General features: G+C 36.6%; 1 protein-coding gene across 2 annotated transcripts in view; it reads right to left on the minus strand.

Annotated features, from left to right (window-relative positions):
• Positions 1–24,573, minus strand: part of LOC145683937 (proton-coupled zinc antiporter SLC30A2-like) — a 163,109-nt gene that overhangs the window by 28,192 nt on the left and 110,344 nt on the right. For both annotated transcript variants that reach the window (XM_081755633.1, XM_081755632.1), the window contains exon 2: positions 4,814–4,986. In XM_081755633.1, the coding sequence (XP_081611759.1) occupies positions 4,814–4,955 (142 nt within the window). In that variant the 5' untranslated portion in view covers positions 4,956–4,986. The remainder of the gene's footprint in view (positions 1–4,813; positions 4,987–24,573) is intronic.

Below are 24,573 nucleotides of genomic sequence, written 5' to 3' on the forward strand. Positions count from 1 at the left end.
ATGTAACTCATATTGTTTTAAACTGAGAAATTTCTGACTTTATATGATACTAATGTGAACGTACTGCTGGTTTAAGTTCTTGTGCACTCTTCTTGTGTAAAAGTGCTGATTCATATTTAAATAAAATGATATTGAACTTGGTTGAATAACCCCATCTCAACAGTTCATCAGAAACTGTAATGATCTTGCTGAAATTAATATTACGCGATAAATGATTCGCCAAAGGCGAAAGTTCAAAGTGATTTCGTCTATCTTCCTTGCAAGCACATCACTGTCAATTATTCACTATCGTTTCTAAAGAAAGCAAAATGTTTACGTAAAGGTTATTTAAATAAAAATTAGATAGGGTATTAAAGTCTAGAATGATCACAGGCGTCTCTGGCGGGGAGAGGAGGACGAGCCCCCTCAATATTTTGAAATACAAAATATTCAATATTTTATTCTAATTTAATGTATTTACTAACGACAGAATAACATACAAGTAATAATAATAATTATATTTATTTGGAATATAATATTCAGGCTATGAAATGCTTATAATCGAGTTCTTGATATACCTCAGGGAGTCCGTGAAGGTAAGCAGAAAGGTAACAAATGGAATCAAAGATAATAAACAAGTTGGGCTAGGTAGTACCCATTTAAATCACTTTCTTTGATGTTCCCCCAAATTTTACATGCCAGGACGCCAGTGAGAATGAATACTCTCTTTTGCATGGATCATTATAGTGAAACATTTTAATGCTGTTATAGAAGGGGGACAAAGTTTGATACAACTAATCAGCTTGTTGAAGATTAACCGGAATTTTACTTATTGAGTCATAAATAACCCGTTTTTATCAGATATTTATTTTGCTTTTATTAAATAACGAATTTATATTAACTTATTACGTATTCACCACTACTATGTATCGCCTTCCATTTTTCTGGCAATTTATCAATTCCATCCTTGTAAAATGTGATTGGTTTGGACTAGAAGAAATTTTCGACGGCCTGACTGACTTGTTCTTCAGAATTGAAGGATTTTGCATTCAAAAAGTTTTATAAGGAACAGAAAAAGCGGCAATCTGTCGGGGCAAGGTCCGAGGAGTAAGGTGGGTGTAACAAAACACCATCCTAGCTCAATATTTTTTCTTGAGCCACTCTTACTGTGTGTGATCATGTAAAAGAATGACGTTTTTTGCGATTAACGAGTGCAGGGCGTTTTTCATAAAGTTTCGTGTTCACTCTTTGCAGTTGCTGAACGCATATATCCACAGTAATCGTTAAATTTGACTCCAATAACTCGTGATGAATTATACCTCGACAATCCCACCACACAATAAAATCTTTTTCCATGGATGTTTGCTTTCGAATTTGGTTGCGGTGGTTAATCCTTATTAAGCCAGTGTCTTTTGCGGGCGATATTGTCAAGGTAATCAATATCGCCTGCCAAAAAAAAAAAGCTAGATTTTTACCCGTGAGAGCAGATTTGTGGCCATTGACATGCGATCTTCTTTATTCTGTTCAGTGAGATTGTGAAATACCCACACTCCTAACCTTCTCTACTTTCTCTAGGTGACGGTAAACGATTGTGATGTGTTCAACCTCTTGTTGACTGAACGTGGGTTTTGCTCGAATATTGCCTTTCAAAGGTTGTCTTCAATTTCGGAAGGACGTTCTACTCTCGGTTTGTCTTTTAACTTCGTAACTCCAGAATGAAATTTGACAAACCAATTTCTAACTGCCCGATCGGTTATTAGTCCTTCACTGTGTGCACTGAATATTTTTTCAGCTGTCGTCTTATCACTTTTGTCTTGTTTAAATCTTCAAAACACCACACGACGAATACGTACTTTTTCGCTCTCCACTTTAGGGGTTAGGAAAGACAGTTTCATGTTACGTGCACCACACAAAACAGCTGTCAGAAAACTATTGAATAATAGCAGAAACTTGTTTGTTCCGGTGACTCATTTTAGATAGATACAAACAATAAATTCTACCTAGGTGTATCGGAAGTTATTTACGACTCGACCTAATATATTGAGTATTTTGATAAAACTAACCCGATTGTTAAAGCTATAGTCTTATCTGCCTTAGGCTTTTTGATACAACTCAGCTCTTTAAAAAGATGAGTCATAGATAAATATGATTCAGGAGAAAGGAATGGGAGAGAACAGGACTTGATACGTATTTTACAGAGAGAACTTGTTAGTAATAGGAAATATTTGAGAAGATATATATGCAAATTCTTAATAGATAGGCAGAGGTATCAGATTATGCCATGACTAGTAATCTAATACAACATTCAGATTTCGAAAGAGCTTACAAAATGGAAAAATCTTCCCTGGAACAGATATCTTTATAAAGCACAATCTGATGCTGGTCGAAGTTGATAGTCAGTTGATAAACGTAGTCACGAGAAAAGTACAAGAAGTTGAAGGACGGAAAGCGAAAGATGGGATTGCTCAGATATTGAAAGGAAAAATATCTAAACTGGGAAAATATGACACAAGGATCAATCAACGGTGAGACCAGTTCAAGCTTTGTATAAAACAGTCTGCAGGTGAAATCATATAACATTAAGTCAGAATAGGGTTAAGAAGTCAAGACTTACTGAATCAACAACGTTAAGTAAATCTCTAACAACTAATCATCTTGTTAAAAATTAGCCGTAGTTTTACTGACGTTAGGAACGTCGACACAACTAATTAGATTGTTAACTATTTGGTCTAGGAATTAATTCGTGCGGTTGGTACGCACACATTGAAGCTGTAGTACAAACACAAAATACATAAATACCTTAAGAAAAATATTGTCCATTGCTAGCCACCACTTTCGCCCATCTGTCAGGCAATGTACGGATTCCATGGCGAAAGAAGTCCTCATCCTTGGAAGCGATCCAGTCAGAGACCCATGTTTCGATATCTTCTGAAGAAGTAAACCGCTGTCCAATCAAATCGTTGTTCATGCAATCGAACAAGTAGTAGTCCGAAGGAGCAACGTCTGGTGAATACGGCGAGTGGGGTAAAACTTCCCATCCGACATTTTCTAAATAGGTTTTGACCGGTTTTGCGACATGTGGGCGAGCGTTATCATGTTGAACAATAAGTTTATCATGTCTGTTCTCCCATTCTGGTCGTGTTCTGGCCAGAGCTTGCTTCAAACGCATTAATTGTCGTCGATAACGTTCTCCATTCATAGTTTCACCCGGTTGCAGCAGCTCATAGTACACCACACCTTTCATATCCCACCATATGCACAGCATAACCTTTGCACAGTGAATATCTCGTTTTGGTTGTGATGGACCTGGTTCACCTGGTTTCACCCAGGCCTTTTTTCGTTTAGGGTTCTCGTAATGGATCCAATTCTCATCACCCGTAATAATTCGATGCAGAAACCCCTTTCTGCTCTGTCGTTGAAGCAGCAATTCGCAAATGGTTTTTCGTCTTTCAACGTCTCTGTCTTTCAATTCATGTGGAACCCAATGTGACATCTTTTGAATCATTCCCATGGCTTTCAAGCGTTTAAAGACTGTTGTTTGATCAACGCCTAATGCTGCTGCAAGTTGTTCCTGCGTTTGACACGAATCCTGCTCGAGCAATGCTGTCAATTCTTCGTCTTGAAATTTTTTTGGCTGTCCAGCTCGCTCTTGGTCTGCCAAGCCGAAATCACCACTTCTAAACCGTGCAAACCACTTCTGACACGTTCGCTCAGCTAGAGCATGGTCACCATACACTTCCACCAAAATACGATGACTTTCAGTCGCACTTTTCTGCATGTTAAAGTAATGCAGCAGGACACCCCGCAAAAACACTTTATCAGGCACAAATTGCGCCATGTTCACTTAACTACAAACTGGTGTTGTTGACGCTTTAATCCACTGCCCTATACTACGAACGATACGCGATGACAGGGGTTTGCAACACATGTGTGGATACACGGAACTGTGGGACGCTCCGTTCGTTGCGCCATCTCTTGTCCACCCGCACGAATTAATTCCTAGACCAAATATTAACTGTAGTTTCAGTTACGTTGGGTACTTCGAAACAACTAATGAGATTTCTAACAATTAATCGTAGTTTTATTTACGTTGGCTATTTTGATAAATTAATCTGCTTACTAACTATACACTATAGTTTCACTTACGTTGGGTATTTTGATAAACTAATGAGTATATTAACGATTAACCGTAGTTCTATTTACATTGGCTAATCTGATAAATTAATCAGCTTGTTAAAGATTAACCATACTGAAGTTCTATTTATGTTGGCTACTTTGATACAATTAATCAATTTGTTAAAGATTAATCGTAGGTTTACTTACAGTGGCCCACTTTGATTGATCATAGTTTTAATTACGTTGACTACTTTAACTTCTTGAGTCCTAGCACTATGCGGTCCACATTTTCTTTTGTAATTATTGCTTGAAATATGATGATTGTTGATGTCATCTAATGAACAAGATTGGTAGGCCTAATAAACACAGGTGGGAAGTATACAAACGTTACAAAGTAGTTTCTACTACGATGCATACCTCAGAATAGAAGCAACAAATAAATAAATAAATAAATAAATAAATAAATAAATAAATAAATAAATAAAATAAAATAAAATAAAATAAAAACCAGAGATACACATATGTGTACCTACGAAATTAAGATTAATACAACTAATCAGCTTGCTAAAAATTAACAATAGTTTTACGTATCTTGGGCTTTTTAACAACAACCAATCAACTGGTTAAAGATTAACCACAGTTTTATTTGGCATTGAATATTTTGACACAACTAAACAATTTCTTCTAAAAAGATTAACGTAACCGTAATTTTACTTACGTGCACTAGAATCTTTCCTGTCGTGAGGAATGATGCCGTTCGTAGAGTTATCATCAGGATGAAACAAAGAACAATTTTGTTGTCCGTGAATACAAAACACAACCTTCTTCCTCTCTGGTTCATTTGGTTCGTAGTACGACATTGTTCCGTACGCCGGCTTCTGGTTATAATTGCTGCAACGGAAAGAATAAAAACAAAATATAAGTACTTACATTTACTTTTATTTAGCCTATATACAGTTTTAAAAGTATTTTTTAAAAGGGATTTCATTGTACCAAAAAGTTGACTGTCTCTGGAAGGTTCTCGCTTGAGCAGGGGCGTAAATAAGGACCTCCCAGACCCCGCATTACGGAGGGCGACTCAAGCCATCATGGGGCCCCGAAATCATGTAGTGGGACGTAGAGATGGAGCCCCACTCTACGCTGTTTGCGGGGAGGCCTCCAAGCCTTTGGTTACGCAACTGAGCTTAAGGTATTCTCCATGAACATCGGTGAATAATTTTCCCTATCACTTTCGTGATACTATTATCATATTCGTGCCCATAGTGTTCATTGAAAGTCAACAGAAAAAGGGCATGTGTGTTATATATCTGACACAACAATGATATTTTTCTCTATGGAAATTCCTATATTAATTTAATCATTATTGTCATTGCTTCTATTTGTTTCAAAGTTTATTTACACACTTGGAATACCGCTGGAAAGTGAAATTGGCGCCAAATTCACATTTTTCAAAAATTTCTCCCCGTCCCATTTCTCATCCAAAAAATCGAAAAAATTAATTTAGCATAATTTTATTGGTATTTATATATGAAAAATTCTGAAGAGGATCTCAAACATTGAAGCACATTGGTCTAGGTAAATTGACATGTAAGACAGATGTACAAAACCTATTAACTTCATTTAATCTAAAAGCTATTGTTAATACGCCTACCCGATTTGGAAAATCAGCACTTGATCAAGTAATAGTAACCGGAGAGTGTCGTAACCATAAACTTGAAATATTTAACCCAGGTTATTCTGATCCTGACACAATTAGCTTACCACTTCCATCAACTAAGTTACCGGTGTTGCAAAATACTACCAGAATTGAGAAAATATTATTTTCACCGAATAATATTAGTTACTTTTGTCATTTGTTGGCTCTTGAGACATGGGATGGAATCTATTCAGCTTCCACTATGGACGAGAAATTTAACTCTTTCTTAGATGCATACTTGCACTGTTTTCATGTAGCCTTTCCTCTCATCCCAATTAGTAAATGTAATAAAATGAAAAAAAAAGTTCGATTACAACTGGTACTCGTAACTCCAAACGAAATTTAATTAAGTATGCTAAATTGCTTAATGATACCAATGTTTCTGATGTATTCAGAAATTACGTTAAAAAGTATAAACAAATATATAAGAAAGTTATTCGCATAATTCGAAAATGATTAATAATTCTAGAAATAAAATTAAAACTATGTGGAATATTGTCCACTAGTCGGTACAAACAAAAATAAAGGTGATATTGCTAATTTGAATCACATCATTTTTGACAAAAAAAGAATTACAAACCCTGCTGAAATCTAATATAAATAAAATAAAGAGTTTGTTTGTGTGTTTGTCTGTCTGTCTGTCTGTGTGCGGCCTGGGAACCAGACGAGTGGACCGAGAGTTAACAAAATTTACTCATGGGTACCCTGGTCCAGGCCCTAGATCAAGACGAAGCGGTTTTTTTTTCGAGGAAGGGGGTTTCAAGGGGTTTACCGGGACCGGCCTGGGGACCAGACAAGTTGACCGAGAGTTACCAAAATTTGGTCACGGATACCTTGATCCAGGCCCCAAACCAAGGCGAAGAGCATTTTCCAAAATTCGAACCACGGAGGGTCTTAAGGGGGCCATTATCGGGACATGTAAAATTATTAGAAAATGACCGATATTAGTGTCGAATTCATAATTTTCGCAGTCGCTGAGATTAATGGTAAAACTCCAATCGCATTAACTTCTAAATTCACCCTACTCGGTTGCGGGCCGGGGTCACCGGGGAAGGGGGGTATCGAGACATGTAAAAGTAGTCCAAAATGACCGATATTAGTGTCAAATCCAAACTTTTGGCGGTCACTGAGATCAATGGTGACACTCCTATTAGCGATGACTTGCAAATTCAGCTACCACTCTATGCGAACCGGGGGTCAGCGGGGCGGAGGGATACCGGGATACCATGTAAAAGTAGCCCAAAATGACCGATATTAGTGTCAAATCTATAGTTTTCGCAGTCGCTGAAATAAATAGTGACACTCCAGCAGGCGTTGACTTCCAAAATAACCCCCATGCGAAGAATGGGTATATTCAGCTAGTTACAAATAAATTTAATAATTATTTTATAACTTCTCCTCAGGTAGCTCTTGGTGCTCTATCCCACCAAGCTGGTACAAGTGATTCTTCAAATATACCTTCTTATCCGAAATGTATTTTTGTTATCCCAGTAACTATTGATGAAATATTAGCTATTATACGAAAGATGAGAAATAGCAGTTCTGCAGGTCCTGATAAAGTACCATCCACTATTATAAAACAATCTGCTTCGATAATTGCTCCCCACCTGACTCATGTAATAACTTTTTTCCTAGAATCAGGCTCTTTCCCACAGCGGTTAAAAGTGGCTAAAGTGATTCCCTTGTTCAAAAAAGGCAGTCGTTACAATATTAAGAATTATCGCCCTATCTCGGTTTTGTCTGTATTTTCAAAAATTTTTAAGACAGTAATGTCAAATAGGATAAGGAATTACTTACATTCCAATAATCTAATATCATTATCACAACATGGGTTTTTAACTGGTAAATTTATTGATTCTTCAGTTTTCGATTTTCTTAATACTGTTATGCACGCGATAAATAATAAAAAATGGGCTGTTGGACTGTTTGTTGATCTTACTAAGCCATTTGACACTGTAAATCATGCTCTCTTACTTTTAAAAAATATGCTTTTATGGTATAAGAGGAAAAGCCAATAAATGGATCAGTTTTACTTGAAAGACAGGTATCAGGTAGTTCAAATTACGAACGACAAAAATGGCAAAATTTATTCATAAGTTTAGTAGCTGTAAAGGTAAAATACTAACTGGTGTAGCTCAAGGATCAGTGCTCGGCCCATTGCTCTTTCTTATATACATTAGTGATTCGACACAAGAAATGTTGCCTAATAAGTGTGTTTCATTTGCTCATGACACCTATGTTATTATTAGAGGTAACTCATGACATGATATTGAATGTAATCTAAACACTACATTTTCACGATTAAGTAACTGGTTAAGTAGCAATAAATTAGTTTTAAATAATAATAAAACTTCCTTGCTAAGTTTTTGACCTCTTCAAAATAAATTTATTCCTTATGTAATGGTAAATAACAAAAAAGTCGACTTTTCTATTTCAACTAAATTTCTTGGTGTCACCATTAGTTCGAAACTAACTTGGAATGAGCATATTTCTCAACTCAACAAAAAATTAAGTAGTATTTGTTTCGGCCTCCGTAGACTAAGAGGTCACAACAGAGGCTTTAGTTTCAGTGTACTAAGCAAAATTCCATTCTTTAATAACTTACGGTATTATTTTTTGGGGTTATTCTACTGAATGTATTAGCACGTTTCGCTTACAAAAGAAAGCACTAAGAGTTGTGTTTGGATTGTCACCAAAAACTTCTTGCAAGCCCATCTTTCGAGGACAAAAAATATTACCATTACGTTGTTTGTATCTATATAAAATTATCTTGTTCACCGTAAGTAACAAACACTTATTTGTTGTAGACAATAATGTCCATAAATACAATACTCAATTCGTTAATAATTTGCATGTTATCCCCCAAAATTTATCGGTTTTTTTTTTTTTCAAAAAAGCATATATATTAACTGTACAAAAATTTTCAATAAGTTACCTTTCTAAAGCAAAACAAATCATATTCTATGTTTAAATCCGATGTTCACAAGTTCTTAGTGGGTAAGTGTTACTACTCGGTAAATGAGTTTTTGAAGACAAAGTATAAATGTCTTTTGTTAATTATGTTATGAATGTGTAAGCTTATAAAAGTCATAGTTATGTATGTATTACTCTATTTGTAAGTTCTTAATAGCATATATATAATTATTTTGTAATTTTGACAACTGTATGCGTACTCGAGAATACTCTTATTTGTATGCAAAACAGGTAAATGAATGAATAAATAAATGATCCGTTTACGTGTTGATCATACGTAAGTTCAACAAAATGATAATAATAATAATAATAATAATAATAATAATAATAATAATAATAATAATAATAATAATAGAACTAACTAGTCTTCAATAAATTTTCTATTTCCCTTACTTCTTTTTAAAAACCAAACATGACTGAACTTTAGACATTATTAAACACTCTCAATGACTTTTGGTCCATGTTTATTCATTAGTAAGTAAACAAATATAGTCCTTGTAACTTAATGAACAGTTCTTAAGATTATCCCAGTACAAGTAGACCATTAGCGATAGTTTGTTATCTTCTTATGATATTAATACAAGTCATATTTTCTTGAAATCCTGGAGATGAATTTTATCAATTTGCAAATACAACTTATCACAATAAATTAGCAGACACAACTTATCATAATAAATTTTGTGGTTATATATAAACATCTGACTTGTTCACAAAATTATAATCTGTAATAAATTGATACACCTGATTAAGAATCAAGATACAAGTATCTGAAAGTTATGGTGTGATTATGTAATTTTATCTTGCATGTAGCAATTGCATATACCAGCGTTTCCCAAACTTTTTGGTGACGCGGACCCCTTGTGGCGATTGTTAATTCCCCTCACGAAATCAAAAATGATTACTTAAAAATATATTCTACATAACTAACTCTATGGCCTATGGAACCTGGAGGTTCAATAATGTGTTCACAAAAGCTCTCCATTGATTTTTGTCTTTAGCCAACTGGATCCAGTTTCTAAGTGGTATTCCTATTTTTGCCACATCTATCTAAATATTGTCCACCCATCTGCGCATAGGTCTTTCTAATGGTCGTTTTCCAATTGAATTTTCAGTTGAAATTTTGAAAGCGTTCCTACTTTCTTTCATTCTGGCTACAAGACCTGCCCACCTGAACCTCCTTCACTTGATGATCGTACTAATGTTTGGCAAATGTTATAAATAGAGACCGGATGTTTAGGCATTAAAAACGTGGAAAATAGGCACTTAGGGCCTTATGCAGAGTCGTTTTGAAGCGCAGTGCCATACTAAAGAGTTCGACTAACATAAGTCTCCTGCAGTAGTCAGTGGTTTAGTATGACGCTAATCATACGTCCTAACGACTCTGCATAAGGTGGTTAAAATTTAAATAGGCACTAAAATGTAACTCGAAATAATGGAGATAAATAACATAATTAAAAAATAAATTCATGTCATAGATAATGTTCAAAGAATATAGAAACATACTTGTTTGTTAATGTCTTCTTTTACTGTATATATATTGTCCCTTCCTCCTACCCAGGAGAAAGGGACAATGTTTTGGGAAATAGTAGTATGGGTGATTCTAAGCAAAAAAGTTCATATAAATATAGGTCCTGATCTCAACGGTTTTAGAGCTACAGGTTATGAACCATTTTTGACTTTTATGTTACGTATTGCTCACCCTATATTTACTCTACAGAGGTGAGACATAACGAATTTGAAAGATAATGGAAGGCTTTTCGAACGGTATGCAGCATGTGGCAGAGGTATCTTTGGAAGGGAAGCTATTCAGGAAAATTTGTGAAAGTTAAGGTTATTTAAAGAAATTGGATCTCAACACTGATTCCCAAATATTCTTCAATAACTTCCCACCAAAGACACCACTGTCATATATTACATACGTTAGAAAGGCCATATCCCGCTAAGTCTTACCTCTGTAGAATAACTACAGGGTGAGCAATATGCAATATAAAGTCAAAATGGTTCACAACCTATAGCTCTCAAACCGTTGAGATTAGGACCCATGTTCATATGAACTTCTCTGCTTAGAATCACCCATACTACCATTTTCCGAAGTATTGCCCTTTCCTCCTGGGACGCCCTGTATAAACGAGGCTTGAGATGTATTCCATGTATATTTTTAAATACATTCTCTACAGCACTTTATCAGTACACATAGCAGTCCCAAGTTTTACATCTTACACTACAAACAACACTTATATTTCTTGGAAGAGGCAGAATCCTTTCTTGAAATAGTTGTATGTTTTTCCTCAATAGTCATATTTTGAAAAAATACGTAGAATAGGCAACATTAGGCACTAAAACAATAATTTAGGAAGGAATGGGCGAAATAGGCAAAACAGGCAGAATAAAATTGGCTTAAATTGAAATTATAACTTCCCATATAAACTTTAAAAAGATATTTTTGATCATATCTTCAATATTAAAGAATGGGCATTTTGCCTAACATCCGGTCTCTAGTTATAAATTATGCAGTTCCTCTTTATAAAGTTTCCGCCATTCCTCATTCCAATTCCTCTTGCGTCCGAATATTCTCCTCAGGATTTTATTTTCAAATAGGGACTTCTAGTCTGCGATTTCCCCTCGGAGTAAGCGACTATGTTTCCAACCATACAGCACAACAGGCATAATTATCGTTTTATATATTTTAAGCTTCAAATTCCTCGACAGAATTTGCGAAGACAAAATATTTTGAACTGAATGATAACACGAATTTCCTGCTTTCACTCGACATTTAATTTCTTCGTGGATATGATTTTGGTTTGTTAATATTGATCCTAGATAGGCCTATTTGAAAGTATACACCTTATCGAAAGTATTATATGACATTTTGCGGTATCCATAATTTGACGTATTACGATCCCGGCAAATATCTATGTATTTCGTTTTCTTTGAATTTTCTTCTAAACCGATTACAAACCTCTAAATTGATTTACTTCTAAAATATATTCTACATATCATAGTAAAAGGTAGGACCACCACACTAAACTTTCTCGCAAGAATTCCTTAAACTTAATCATGTTATACTGCAGTTATTAATGAAGCATTTTCTTGTAAGATACAAACCAAATTATACGATGCTTTTCGAAACAATTCAGTTTGTGAAATTTCGAGTCGGTAACACAACAATGGAAAAATGAGCCACAATCTACCGACCAAGAGCATGTCATGTTGAGCTACTCAGGCATATTGTGGACAGTAATGAGTTTAGACAATTTACCCTGGGAGAGTGATAAATATTGATAAATCTAGGTTAAGTTCGATTGGAGAAATGCCCCACGAGGGAGTTTCATAGCTCCGGGGATTTCCCCGGTCCACCCCCTGAAATCATAACTGATTATGAAATCAAGTCCTCGGAAAATTGTTCGCTTTAAGCACTAATTATTCACTATGTTTAACAGTAAATAGCAAATGGACATTAAATCAATAGTAGTGAATATCCTAATCACTACCCCCTTAGCGCAATAGCCCTTTGTAGGCCTGAGCCGCTCCAACGCCATCTGTTAGTAACCGACTGAACTTCGTCCAGCCTAGTGATCAGCACGTCGCACTGTTTCTAACAAGCGTTATCATTAAGGCCCGGATTTTTATGTAGTACAAAGTACCGAAATATGTACATAAATATGTAACAAAAATCAGTGAAATATGTTAAAAATATGAAAATATGTAAAAATATTTTCTCGTGTTTATTTTGTGTCTGTGCTATTTTCTTAGCTAATAAATATACTGTAACATATTTACGTAATAAAAGCTTAAGCAGTAATTAAAGCTTTCCTACCACCAGATTGGCAACGAAACGTCCTAATCCGTCTGTAGTTTCATCTACCGCAAATCATATATGCGAATCACCAATTTCAGCTCGAATGTGTTTGATAGTATCTTCATAGCACGTATCGAAATAATTCTTGCGGATAGTAGATTCGTTTCTTGCAATATTTTTCCAAAAAGGACGAGAACTGTGGGACTTGCAATTTGTACCACGGTATGTCTGCTGCTATGAACGCATTGGCAAGGTCTTTGTAAAATTCACTGCTGTTTTCAGGTGCTGGTTTTGTTTGGGTTAAAAGTTTTTGCTTTGCGGCACGCTGTAACACCTTGTTTTTCATGTGAGTAGCCGTTTGCATATGCTGATCCAATTGCGACTTCATTGAACAGACCAATTTCTTATCGCAGACTTAACAAAAAACAATTTTACGGTCTGTGGTATAAGCGTCATCCATAGCTATCCACGATTTCAATTTTGATGCTAAAGAGGAAGCCATCAGTGAAAACAAGAAACTGACTCGGTCACGAGCGTGCACACTAACAAACCGGTCGCGAAACTGAATACTTTTCCCCTTTGTTTGAAGGAAGAAGTGGCGGAGTAGCCATCGAGTCATACAAAAGCGATTTTTAATTCGATTTAAGAAACAAGTGATAAAGCCTAACCGCTCCAATCACCTCCCTCTCACCGCCACCTCCACCCCCACTATATATATATATATATATATATATATATATATATATATATATATATATAAAGATTTTCTTCTTTTTTTCAGGATTGAAAGCGATAACTGACGACATTTCTTTGCATATTGTAGAGGGTACGATTTGTTTTAACTCAGCTTTCCCGCAATGCAAATCGGTTGAACAAAGTGAGAGAAAAGATATAGACAATTAAATAAAGTACTTTTTGAGATATTGTTCCATATATAAGCCTATTTTTATTTGCGTATTATTTAAAGAAAATTAGCGAAAAGGAGCAAGGAAACTGAATTTATGTAAAAATATGTACAGTAGACGGAAAATATGTAACAGACTTCAAAATATGTAAAAATATGTAACGTGATTGTGGTTTATATGGCTCCTTACTTCGTAATTTGCAAACATTTCATATTTTCACCAGCGTACATACAAAGGAAAAAATATGTAAAAACATAAAAATCCGGGCCTTAGTTATCATTAACTTTCTAGACTTAATGGCCGTCACGTCTTTTATTCACATCGCTGGGTGGACGCTCAAAATTGGGAATCGGCCGGCCGGGAATCGAAGCCGGAACCACGTGGACATGAATTCAACGTTGTAACCACTAGACTACGGTTTGTTCTTAGTGAATATCCTACTTAATCACTAATCAATAAGTATAAAAATGAGGGTTTGGAGTTTAACGTCTCTTTCAAAGCCGAGGCTACATAAGCCATGATTCTATAGTATAGCGTCGGATACAAATCTAATGGTACGTTTCCATTTTACATGAATCTTGTAACTGTCATAAATAAAACCTTGCTACCCGATCTTTCTATCTACTGTTTAGATTTTACAACTTCTTGTAAGCAAGAAAGGTATCACCACCCATGCAGCACTGCACTCTAGTGGACAAACGGTGAACCTCCTCATTAAAAACGTGTATTTTGGAGCACTCCCCTTCCCTGTCCAAAAGAATCCGTTGTTTCGGTAGCGGCAAAACTGGTTTTTCCTTTATGTCAGCGGGAGGGCGATACCAGGTAGCAAGCGAGACGTCCCAGAAAGTTGCACACTGTTCGACTCCTTGCAAGATGGAAAAAAATGTTTTATGACCCTTTCAAGACTATAAGTACATGGTGAAATATGGTAGGGTTTCAAGATTTTTTTTTTTATGACAGCTATAAGTTATTCTAACGTGGCAACTCATCGTAAGAGATCCTCCCGGAATTGACCCCAGGTATCCAGCTAGTGATGGGTAAATTCCTGGGAAGATATTTTTCGGGAATATTCCCCGGGAAGATTCCCAAAATGGGAATTTTTCCGGGAATTTATGTACAATCACAAAGAAAATTGCATTCTATTGCTATATTATGATTTCAAAGTTAAATTAGTTTTTTTTTAAATCACAATGTATTATTACAGTTGTCTCAAGAGGATTGTTTAAAATATTCTGAACGGCACTATGTTACTTTATTAATATTTTATTATATTTAGATAATTCGCATAAATTTATATTTACTTATATGTTCTATGGAAGTAAATATGTGGAAAAAATGGTATAGTAAGTCCACATATTTTTACACGGCTAAACAGTTTAAATTTATAAGTAAGTGGATTTTCTAAACTTGACTCTACTACTGATATTATAAACATGTTAAATGTTACAAACAAATTAGATTGGGTAACTGCCATAAGATACATGTCTCACCACTTTATCAACATTTGCGCATAAATATTTATTTTCACAAAATTTGCAAGATACTGATTTATCTTTACATTTAGCACGTAACATTGCCACACACGACCTTTCTTCGTACCTACTTCTCGAAATTTCATGCGTTAATTCACATGTAAGAGAAGTCCGAGTACCTCTTCAGAAATCCGAGTCAGAGACAGGAGACAGATAGACGTCTATTACTAACGGTGCTTTGGGGTGTATTAATAGTACTTCATCTCTATTTCCACATAATTTCTACATTACTTTACAAACTGGTTCCTTTTCATCATTTGTAAATTAGTACTTTGCTACTTTTTAGTGCAAATGGAAATGAAACTAATAAATCATATGATTAGTTATATAAAGTACAGTCAACGAATTTTATTTTTTTAACCTACAAATTATTTAAAGCCTAGAAGTAAATCATAATAAATGAAAATAAATTAATTAGTCATACGATTCTTATAATTTGGAAGATAAAATAAAGAAATGGAAATAAATTCCTTCCCGGGAATTTATATGCCAGGGAAAAAACTCGGGAAAATTCTCATTTTTTAATTTTCTTTCCCAGCGGGAATATTCCCACTGTCCATCACTATATCCAGAGCAGAAGACGCATGCACTAGTCGCGAGGAAGAAAGCACTTTCCCACCCCTTTTTCTAAATATTTATTTAATACTCGGGAGAGAGCGTGTGCGCTGGATAACTTTTGAGAGGTCCTATTCAGGTTTGTCACATACCGGTATCATCTAACAAGATATCAATAAGGATTTTAATACAACTTGGTAGGCTCAAACAAACTTCAAACCCCTCTTCCCCCCCCCTTCCAAAGATGGGCGCTCATGCATTTGCTGCTGCTACAAAGCATCAATCGTCACTGTAAGAATTAAAGCGTGCTCTGAGAGACTGATGTGTTATCAGAAGATCAGGTCAATTACCAAATAACTGGGGAACTCAAAAACCTCGCATCACAATAAACATCTTTTTTCATATAGCTACAGTAATCTTTTGCAAGAATAGACCATCCAAACATATTCTACGAAAAAATAATAATAATAATAATAATAAATGTAACTTGGTTTGAAACTATGACCTCTTAAAATACAAAAGCAAGCTTCTGAAGTGTTTTATTTGATCGAGATATCATCAGTGCTGTGTCAAAAGGCTTTGCACACGACACTATGTTAAACATGACTATTATCAGTGAAATCTTATGAAATTCTGACGTTTTGTTTGTACAAGAGAATGTAGAACAACACTTCTTTAGAAAAACAAAATTATCACATGAATTTATTACAATTTAGTATATTTTTTTTTGCTTTTAAGAAATTCTAAGTGTATTTCACGTTTTTATAATATAGCGTATGTACTAATAAATTATGTATTAATAAATTGTGTCGTTTATTTTTCTCCTGCATCTTAGGATTATACAATGCAAGTAGAACGGTTGCTCCTCGTATAGGTCTACTCTTTTCTTTCTATGAATATATTTTTACCAGAATTGCTTCAGTTTGTACTATCGTGGAAATTACTATTTCACCTTCAATTTGAATCTTTAGCTGGATAGAAACGTTTCTGAATTACTGGTCAGCAAGGGCGCCGATCCTTGTTCCCCCCCCCCCCAAAGCTCATGTGGCTCCTATTGTATTTATGAATATACAATATTTGCATAATTTGAATGCAATTTGTTTTAAAATCCTCATATATATATATACCTTCTGCATCTGAATGCCCCCCCCCCCAAATTTACAGAGAAATCGGCGCCCTTGCTGGTCAGTCCCCTTTCCAACAGGGAATTTTTATTAAGCAGCAAAATGTATTTTGGCCTATTTTTAATATTAAACAACGTATTTTCTTCTTTACTAGCTAGCTGAAATGCTTGTTCTTCGAACGGAAAGATAGGTTTATGGAAGATATTTAAAAGGTACCGTACGTTTGAGGCTCTTTTTCCATTATGGTGCCTACTTCAATCAAAGTGAGATGAAGAAAACTCAGATCAATTTAAATGATAAAACTTCTACGAGGTATGATCAAAAAATAGTGAATAATCTCATTAGAAACAAAATAATAAGCTTATATGGAATTTGAATTAACTTCCATCAAAGTACTGTCCTTGGCTAGTAATGCTTATCCCAACGTTGAATCTATGACTGGAGGCATTTTTGGAAGACTTCTTTTGGAGGGGCTTTCAGCTGCTCTGTTGTAGCCCTCTTAATATGTCATGAATGGTTCAAAGATTTCCTTGAAGCACGGTTTTAATTTTTGGGAAAAGCCAGAAGTCTCACGGTGCTATATATGGACAGCACAGCGAATGTGGACAGACAGGAATATTTTTCGGACAATGACTTGCTGATCAAAAGCAAGATGTGGCACGGAGCTTTTTCGTGGTGAAGAAGGAAGTCATTTACCCATTTAATCGGCGGTTGAAATGCTTTTCACGGTCTCGTATAAGATTTTTAGTTCTTCGGAAAGCTCTCAAATAGTCATTCGCTTGTTTGAACAAATCATTTGGGCCACTTTTTGACGTTTTCATCTGTTTTTAACGTCGAAGGACGTCTAGATCGTTGCTTGTTCTCAACGGGCTCCTTAAGGGGTTTGAATCTGTCATATCATTTGTAAACAGTCTTCAAAGCCACCGCTTCATCGCCACACACTGATTTTGACATTTCGTGAACTTTTTTGGCACTTTTTTTTTGCAGCTTAGAACAATACATAATGATGTTGGCACGCGATAGACACTCTTAACATGACCTCACTCTTCTGCCTCTGGAAGCCAATTAACATGTCACAACTCGTTCAAACTCGACACTGACCAAGGATGTTATAAAATACAGGATCTACCCATACAACAAAATCGTGAAGCCATACGTCACAGCTTCGCCACACCTACTCTGCCCGCTCTGCGCCACTAAGATCGCAATGTTTCGAGCCAACAAACATGGCGGAAACGAGAGTGGCCAATCAGACGTGCCGGCTCAGACGATGCTCAGTTGGTTTTTTGGCTTCACTCAGCTCATAGGTTGAAGATACGTATGGGCAGATCCTCTATTTTATAACATCCTTGACACTGACTGTACCAAAGGACTGCTACCGGACTTTCTAGTTGAAATGGGTACAACATCGATAGATGGCACTGTGCAACTACATTCACTGTTCTCTTTGACCACACCTTGTATGTTCAAAAATACATTTCAGGCGGCGCAGCCGTCATTCTGCGTGAAAAATTAAAATTTCTTTCCTTTTTAGGGCACTTTTCTCGAAGTAAAATGATAAAAACTCAGGTCAACCCTAAAATGGCTCAAACGTTTCCTCGCTTTCGCTATTTTTATAAGTACAAAATGGGAAATGAAGATATTCCGTTTAACGTAAAACGATTATGCCCTTTACACTAAGGGAGACGGATGATTCAGACAAGTGAATAATGATGGAAGAATTCATGTAATAAGAATGTGGGGGGGGGGGGAACGGGAGTGCCTGAGAAAACCCACGGACACGATGTTAGCCATGAAAAACTCACTTGTCCGGGGATCGAACCAGGAACTACACACACCAGAGGTAAGTGCTTTATCATTGAGCCACCATGTTCTCAAAGACACATTTAGAAACTACCCTCTTCCTCCTAGAAGCACTGCGGCATGTGACCACTTATTTTTAATAACGAGTTATTTATCAATTTTATCTTCTCAACATGAGAAACTAGTGTGATATTGTATTTTGGCGCACTTTTAATTTTCACCCCATTGGACACGCATTTTGCTGAAAGTGTCATCTCATGATAAAGAACGCAGTTCGAGGACAAATGCTCTCTTTAATAAATTCTTTTCAAACGGTTCAGCCGTTATCCCGCGATGATGAAATGGGCAACATCGATTTCATTTTTATAGTAATTATATCTATACGAGACAAAATAAAACTATAACCAAATTTACTCCATTTTGAACAAAATTTTCTCTAATTTGTTGAATGCTTTTTTTCGTACAGGGTGCTGTAACGTTCATAGCGTGAAACATTATAGGCCTATTTCCACGTAAACAACCTAATTTTTTAAAAATCATTTTAGTTAGCAATTATATTAAAGATAATACAACACACTTTCCTCACTGTTTGAATATTGTTTCTTGATAATTGATTACAGCATCATCACACTCGACATTTTGCTAAGCAGTATTGGGAATTATCCATTAGTGAGCGGTGATACATCTTTTTGGATATTAGCTTAAGCTATTGCCCATAGAGGTCTGTGGCAGAGGTGGCCATTTTCCACTGGGCTCGCGCTCACCTCTCTCAACTGAGCTCGCACTCACTCGGGCTCGCGCTCATCTCTCTGGACTGGGCTCGCATTCACTCGGGCTCGCACTCGCCAGTCTCAACTAGACTCGAGATCACTAGCACTCGCGATCACTTCTCCCAACTGGGCTCGCGCTCACTCGCGCTCGCACTCACTAATCTTACCTGGGCTCGCGCTCATCACTCTCGACTGGGCTCGCACTCACTCGGGCTCACGATCACTTCTGTTAACTGGGCTCGCACTCACTTCTCTCGATTGGGTTCGCGCTCACTGGGGCTCGCGCTCACTCGGACTCGCGCTAATTTATTTCACGCGCTAATTTATTTCATTGGAGCTCGGGCTCGCGCTCAATTATTGAACCCGAGCCTGGTTAAGCGTGAGTGCCGAGCTCACGAGCGTCGGGCTCGCGAGTTTGGACACCTATGGTCTGTGGTAAACCTAACCTGTTGTTGTTGTTGTTTTTGTTGAAGTTTAGCCTCTTTTCAGGACCAAAGCTATCTATATGATGCAAATTTTAATGCTCTCCCACCGGAAATTGAACCTGGGACCTCATGTACTGAAAGCGAACCCGCTAGCTATTAAACCAGCGGGGAGCTAGTAGAGCTCAGTTTTCTTGTTCCAATCCCAATCTATGAGTATAGTACCCAGGGAGGTACGCAAGGGGGGTCCTGGGGTCCGGGCCCCCCCGAAATTTCGATTTTTGTGTAAATTTAGCCTAATTTTAGGGGCAAGGTTAGGAATTTTAATATAAAATACTCTCATATTGAGTTTGGATTCCCCCATAAATAAATTCCTGCGTACGCTACAGATAGTACCCATTATATATTAATGATTAGGCCTATAATGCAACAATATTTGTAATTAGAGGCAGGGGCGGATCCAGGGGGGCGATCGCCCCCCCAGAAGGGGAAACTTTTTAATTTTATATATATAAATTAAATCCATCCCAGAATTTGGAGCCCTTAAAAGTAGCATTATGACAACCCACCGCCCCCCCCAGAAGTCGGTCCTGGATCCGCCCCAGGCATACAGTAGCTGATCTAGAAGGTAAAAACTGGGAGGAGGGAGCCAGAACCCAAATGATAAGTAGTCTATATCACGAGTTTACTATATAGACCTACTTTAAATATTATATATATATATATATATATATATATATATATATATATATATATATATATATATATATATATATATATATATATATATATATATATAATTTCAAATATTCTTGTCACTCAAAAACTGGAGGGCCTAGGCCTCCCGGCCGTGAGCAAAATCCGCCACTGAGGGAAATTTTGATGAAAAAATTTTAGGAATAGAAACCAAAGCATCAGAGCAATTTTTTGGCTTAAGTTTAGAGTTGCCCCTCCAGTTTCCAACGTACAAAAATGCAGTTAAAATATTCAAAAGTGTTAGGTTAGGCTAGGTTATGTTAGGTTAGTTTAAGTTAGGTTTGATTAGTTTAGGTTCGGTTAGATTACCTGGTAAGACTTTAGTTAGACTAGAACAGTGACCGGAACAGGTTCTCATATAAGCTTCAAGTATAACTTAAATTCAGTAATCCATGGTTCTCATGAAAATTTAAAAGATTCTCTTCATTATTCTTATATAATTCTTATGTAATTCTGTAAACCTCAATGGAGAAATATCATATTCAACGCACTGATTCCCCATCCTATACGACCAGACAACCTTCCTCGTCTTGCAAATAGTACCCACTTCTACATATCTTTTCTCGTATTAAACATAACTTTACTGCCAAACTTTGACACTTAAACATCACATAAGAACGCCAAATCATCATTTCTTACCCCAATTCTCCTGTAAATTTTCCTAAATTTTATAAAAGCCGGAGGAGCAACTCTAAACTTAATCCAATTTCTTAACTACCATAATGAAACTGGAATTCAACTTCCTGCCATGAAGCGAAATGGGCTTAAGCCAACCGGTCGGTGATGTGGTCAATACATCGCAAGTCGGGTTAATTACTACTACTATCGCTAATAATAATAATTTTCTTCCTTGTGGCTATAGGAGCCGTATGGTTAACGTACAAGCCTTTGGCTTAGGACACCCGAGTTCGATTCCTGGTGATAACTCATGTAGTTCGCATCTCACGTTAAGCTATAGCTCTTCGTTTTATATTAGCCATGGTGCTGAAAAAAGGGGGAGGTAAACTTCAGTGTAAATGAGATAATCTCATAAATTGCTATAGATGATTAAGATTCACATGCGATTAATAAATTTTCATATGATGTTACCAAAATTTTTATATATCTGTACACAGTATACTAAAATTTTAAAAATAGATTTACTTAAAGGAATTAGGCAGTTAAAATATATTAATATTATTATTTAACTTACAAATTGAAAAGTTCCTTTTCTTCAGAATCCGAATCCATGATTGCATACATTTATTCAAACTTCCACAACAATTAACAACAGTTATTATTGTTTTCTTTCTAATTAAAAAAATTGGAGACGTCTTCTGAGTTTTCAGCTAAACGAAACCTGTCATGCTTTGCTTAAAATCTATTTTCTGGCCACAACCACAGTATAACTAATAGCAAGCGGAAAGTACGTAGCTACATGCATTCGAGAAATACGCTATAAATGTCGACGAATAATAAATCGTCTTATGTTTTATCGATTTCTAGATAACAAAGACACTCGCGGTTAACTGGTGACTGCTGAAGTGAAAAAGCAAAAACAAACATTGAAAAAAAATCTAAAACAGAAGAAGAAAATTGATAGATTTTATTTCAGCATTTTTTTTTCGATGACTTGACAAAACGATGTCGTTACTGTTATTATGAAACCGGTTATTACACACTGATCTGCAGTGTTACCTAAGTAAATAACGTTTGGTACCTTCGTTTGGGTAAGGAAATTATGCTGTAAACTTTTTCTCAAATTTGCGCTCTCATCTTTCCCTTTTTCTCAAATTTGTTTGGGGCGGCGGTGGCTCAGTGGAAGAGCGTTCACCTCTGGTGCTTGGGGTCCCGGGTTCAAATCCTGCTCCCGCCAAGTGAACTTTGTGGTGGACAAACACCGTGTGCGTGGGTTTTCTCGGGATTCTCCCGTTTCCTCCCACGTTCTTCATTCCACCATTTCATTCATCTCTCATCACCGTCTCCTTTAGCCTAACCGGCATATCCGTGGGACGTAAAACTCAAAAATTTCATTTCATTTTCATTTTTCAAATTTGTCCTTTCATCTCTTCCTTTTTCTCAAATTTGTGTTTTCACTTTTCTTTTTTCTCAAATTCGTGCTCTCATCTTTTCCTTTTTCTCAAATTCGTGCCCTCATCTTTTTCTCAAATTGTTGCCCTCATATTTACCTTTTTCTCAAATGTTTGCCCTCATCTTTACCTTTTTCTCAAATTTGTGCCCTCATCATTGCCTTTTTCTCAAATTTGTGTCCCCATCTTTTGCTTAGTAGCTGCTGTGCGTGCCCTTTTAGTAACTGAGGTATTGAGATCGATTTCCGGTGGGAAACCACTGAACGCACTGTAGTGGTTTAGATCCCACTTTAAATTGTAGATCTCGTGATATAAATATATATAACCTCGCTATAGACTAAAATCGTGAATAGAAATCAATGAATTAACCTTTTTCAAGAAAGCCATAAAAGTGATACTTTTGCGATATTTCCCATAGTAAAAAGTCGTATTTTATGTAGTACAAGTGCTCAAGTGAGACAAGAACAGTAAAAACCATTACCTAAGTAAGATACGGAGATGTAGAGTATCAACCGACTGAGTTCGGTACCTAGTTTCTAGTCGAGAATCCCCCTCCCCAAATAAAAGAGAATGGCAATGTCACGTGTACAGCACGAGAACGAGTTTGGTTTGTATATTGTATTATTTTCTCTATTAATATTGAGACTGGAAGTAAAAGGATAGAGTGGAGACGGGATATATTCGTGGGACGCTTAATTGATTGTAGCAAACCGCTTCTAAATAGGTATCTATTATCGAGTTACTGAAAGTTGACCTCTGACAGATAGCTGCATATGTTGGAAACAAAACGAGAGGGAGAACTGTTCGCCAATCACAGCAGTATTCTTTCACGCTGTTGCTAGGCAACGAAGGTTATTGACCGCGATGTTGACGGTAGTTGAGACGACTTGTTAAACGTCTTAAGTTTGTCGCCAGAGCTGCTGTCTCTGTTGCGGAGCCCCTAGCAACAGCGCTTCCAGTACTCCACGTGCTCTACCCAAGTGTCAGAAGCCATCTTTCCTTGCGCACACAATATAGTGATCAATGTTAATAGCGGAAGTCGTTGATTTTTGTAACTTGCGGGTAGAATAGAAGGTTAATAGAAAAAATGGTACGTACTCTTAGAACGCTAAATCGTTTTTTTAAAAAAGTACTTTTCTCCAAGGGCGCCCATGTTGTGGTTTCCAAGGGGGGGGGCAAATATAAGCGAGGTTTCAAATATAGTTTCAAATTTTGCTATAACTAATGTAAAAACTCTATTGGGCTTTATATATTCCCAAGTACGATTTCCTCTTAGGGGAGCGAGCGCCCCACGTTGCTTCCCCTGATGGGCGCCCTTGCTTTTCTCGATATCTCTTATCATTTTTGCTTTATGTAGATCAATATTGAAATCAGAAGTTGTAGATGTTTATTTCCGGATTTAGGATAAGGATTAGAATTAGATTTCTGGGTTTTCGGTATCTATGGCCATGTTAACTCGTCGCACATACATGAGGGGAGATTTCCCTCGACGATCACATTGCGCGGGGAATTGGGGATGGAAGAAAGCGATCTGGGACCATTATGTTAAATTCCATCCCGGCATTTGCCTGTTGTGAATGAGTAAAGACCATGCAAAACCTCACTCGAAATGGCTGGCCTGAAAAAGCTGTTAAATCTTTTCAACCAAGTGAGTTCTGCACTGGCGCAAATTTCGGCGGGATGAATGAGACATGTCTCCTCCAATCTTGGGACTGAGGGGGACTGTTCCCCCCAATAATCCGATTTGAAATGTATTTTTTAGGGGGGAGAAATGTGATGATTTGTGTCCGATTACCATGAAAGAAAGTAAGATGAAATTGATGTCCCCCCAGAACAAGCCTCAAATTTGCCCGCCTTCCAATGTTGAAGACAACTCTCCTCCCCTGATCCTCCACAACACTGTTTTTCAACTTCATAAATATTTTGAACATTGCTTTAAAAAAATATATGGGAACGTCTTACCCGTTCCCCCAATGTAGAAGAGAGATTTGCGTTGCTGGACTTCTGGATTTAGTAAAGAGTTGAAAGGTATTCTTGAGACGCTTAATCTATTGCAAGAAACTGCATCTCGCTA

The sequence above is a fragment of the Thermobia domestica genome, chromosome 4 (assembly GCF_964235325.1).
Source record: "Thermobia domestica chromosome 4, izTheDome1.hap1.1, whole genome shotgun sequence".
NCBI lineage: Eukaryota > Metazoa > Arthropoda > Insecta > Zygentoma > Lepismatidae > Thermobia > Thermobia domestica.